Source organism: Trypanosoma rangeli (assembly GCF_003719475.1).
Source record: "Trypanosoma rangeli strain AM80 chromosome Unknown Tra_15.4_contig_00821, whole genome shotgun sequence".
NCBI lineage: Eukaryota > Euglenozoa > Kinetoplastea > Trypanosomatida > Trypanosomatidae > Trypanosoma > Trypanosoma rangeli.
In genome coordinates, this window is record NW_021706576.1 from 1 (window position 1) to 2191 (window position 2191).

General features: G+C 45.0%; 2 protein-coding genes across 2 annotated transcripts, besides 1 other annotated feature; both read right to left on the reverse strand.

Annotated features, from left to right (window-relative positions):
• Nucleotides 1-2: 2 nt before the first annotated feature.
• Nucleotides 3-476, reverse strand: TraAM80_10174 (40S ribosomal protein S5; the record flags this gene model as incomplete). The annotated part of the gene is made up of 1 exon (XM_029386814.1): nt 3-476. A coding segment is annotated over one exon (474 nt), but the record flags the coding sequence as incomplete, so codon positions are not given.
• A 359-nt stretch (nt 477-835) lies between these two features.
• Nucleotides 836-1708, reverse strand: TraAM80_10175 (uncharacterized protein; the record flags this gene model as incomplete). The annotated part of the gene is made up of 1 exon (XM_029386815.1): nt 836-1708. One exon carries the CDS (start codon nt 1706-1708, stop codon nt 836-838), a length of 873 nt encoding a protein of 290 aa, XP_029233329.1.
• Nucleotides 1709-2021: 313 nt separating this feature from the next.
• Nucleotides 2022-2052: a microsatellite.
• Nucleotides 2053-2191: the final 139 nt, after the last annotated feature.

A 2191-nucleotide genomic window follows, 5' to 3' on the forward strand; every position in this document is an offset into this window, starting at 1 on the left:
AGGCACTCAGGAAGCGTCTTGAGGTTGCGAAACGCGGCCTCGCGAGCACCCTTGCACATGAGGTAGATCGCCTCGTTCACACGACGCATTGGCGACACGTCAACGGCCTGGCGACGCACCACACCGCCGGAACCAACACGAGTCGAGTCCTCACGAGGCGCACCCTTCGACACGGCATCAATCACCACCTGGAGGGGGTTCTGGTCAGTCAGCAAGTGGATGATCTCAAGTGTGTGCTTTACAAGGCGCACGGCCTGGAGCTTCTTGCCGTTGCCGCGACCCTTAAACATTAGGCCGTTTGTCAGGCGTTCCACAATAGGGATGCGGGCTTTGCGAAAGCGCTTTTTCTGCCAGCGGCCTGCGGAGTGCGGCACATACGTTGCAGTCTTCGAAATGTGGTCGCTAAGAGCAATCTCCGTCGTCTGGAGATTCTCAAACGACCATTTGTTGAACAACTTCGGGGCCTTTGTGCTCATGGTGGGTTATCTAATAGAATATCACCCAAAAAATAGCAAGCAAAAAAAAAAAAGAGCAAGGAAAACGCGTTTTAATCTTGTTGGGGGTCATCTTTCGTAAAAGCAGGCAAACTAATAAACATAGAGTCACTAATAAATATAGAAGGCATATAGAAGGAAAATACAAAAACGTGAATAGGGAGAAACACTTCACAGAATCTATCCTTTTATTTTTTCCTCCTTTCTGCTGTCCTTTTTAACCGAGAATAAAACAAACAGAAGAAACGTTCCGCAATAACTGCTAGGCCAGGTAGAAAAAAAAAAAAAGAACAAAATGAAATGATGCTAACAGTCTCGACCGCTAATAGTAAACTGTGCAGTTAAAAAAAATTGTCCTCACCTCCACTGTCTTCAGGTCCATCCAAGTCACCGCCGTCGTCATCGTCATCGACTTGAAAGGACAATGATGCTTCATCATCCTCTCTGTCATAAACGCCACCACTTCCTTCATCATCATGATCGCCGTTCTCGTGTTTTATTTGTGCCTTTTTACCACCCTCAACCTCATCATCTTCAACCACAGTTCGTCTTATTTTTTTGATTTCTTGAGCATCGTCGGCGCCAGCGAGGGGGATAACAATCACCTTCGTACCTCGCCGTATCGGTTTCACAATGCGTTTTTGTTTGGCCGGACGAATGCGAAGACGATCTACTGCGGCGGCTGGCATTTCGCCACTATCTTTTACCAGTCCATAGAGCCTGAGTTCTGCTGGAAGTCCTAATGCATCCTCCCAGTGACGTATTTGCTGCTCTACGACGGTGGAAGTTTGTGATGCACCTTTGTCCGCTATAGAGCCCTCAACGTTTTGGTCTTTTTTGCTGATTCCAAGCAAACTTGGATAATGAAGCACATTGAGAGGCTCCTTTCCAGAATCTAAAACTGTAAAGGCACGAGAATTCGCAATATATTGATTACCATCGATAAAGCAACCAACAAAGTCACGAAGCAATGGCGGAGTTTTTTTATCCATCATTGCGCCAACGCTGTGAGGAATCCCCTCACGTCCACGCGACTCGCCAACACCGTCATCGATGCTTGGGACAATAACTGTTGCCAACGCAGGTGCGGAAGAGCTAGGCTGTTGAGTATAGTGATGATACACACGAGGGGGATAAATTGCTTCTGAATAGGTACTAACTGCCCCGGGTTGCGGAACCTTGTCAAATCGTCCCCTTCGAAAACCCCCACGCATCTCTGCGTTATATTATCCCTTTTAACAAGAGTTTGGTCACAAAAAAAGGCATAATACAAGACAGAGAAGAGAGAGAAATGCGTAAAAATCCACTGCTAGCAGCAGAAGATAGTTATGTTTCGTTTTTACTCATATTGAAGCCGCACACTTCACTTGCATTTATTTTTCCCCCTTTTTTTTCATTGCTTTGCTTTTTCTATGCGTCAAATCGTTGAAAGTCCCTCTTTTTATTGGTCAGAAAACCCCCAAGAAAAGAGGATTCGTTAAAGGCCCCAGGCACTGCGATTCCTGCTTCACATCCCAATGGTCAGACAAAAAAAAAAAAAAAAAAAGGAAAAAAAAAACCACGAAGCAACCTCCCACCAACTAGACAAAAAAAAATAAATAAAAATTATATGTCATCTCGCACGAGGAGAAAGACCCTTTAAATATTTCTCTTCTTTCTCTCCCTGTTCGTGCTTATATATAATAAAGAGCTATTGA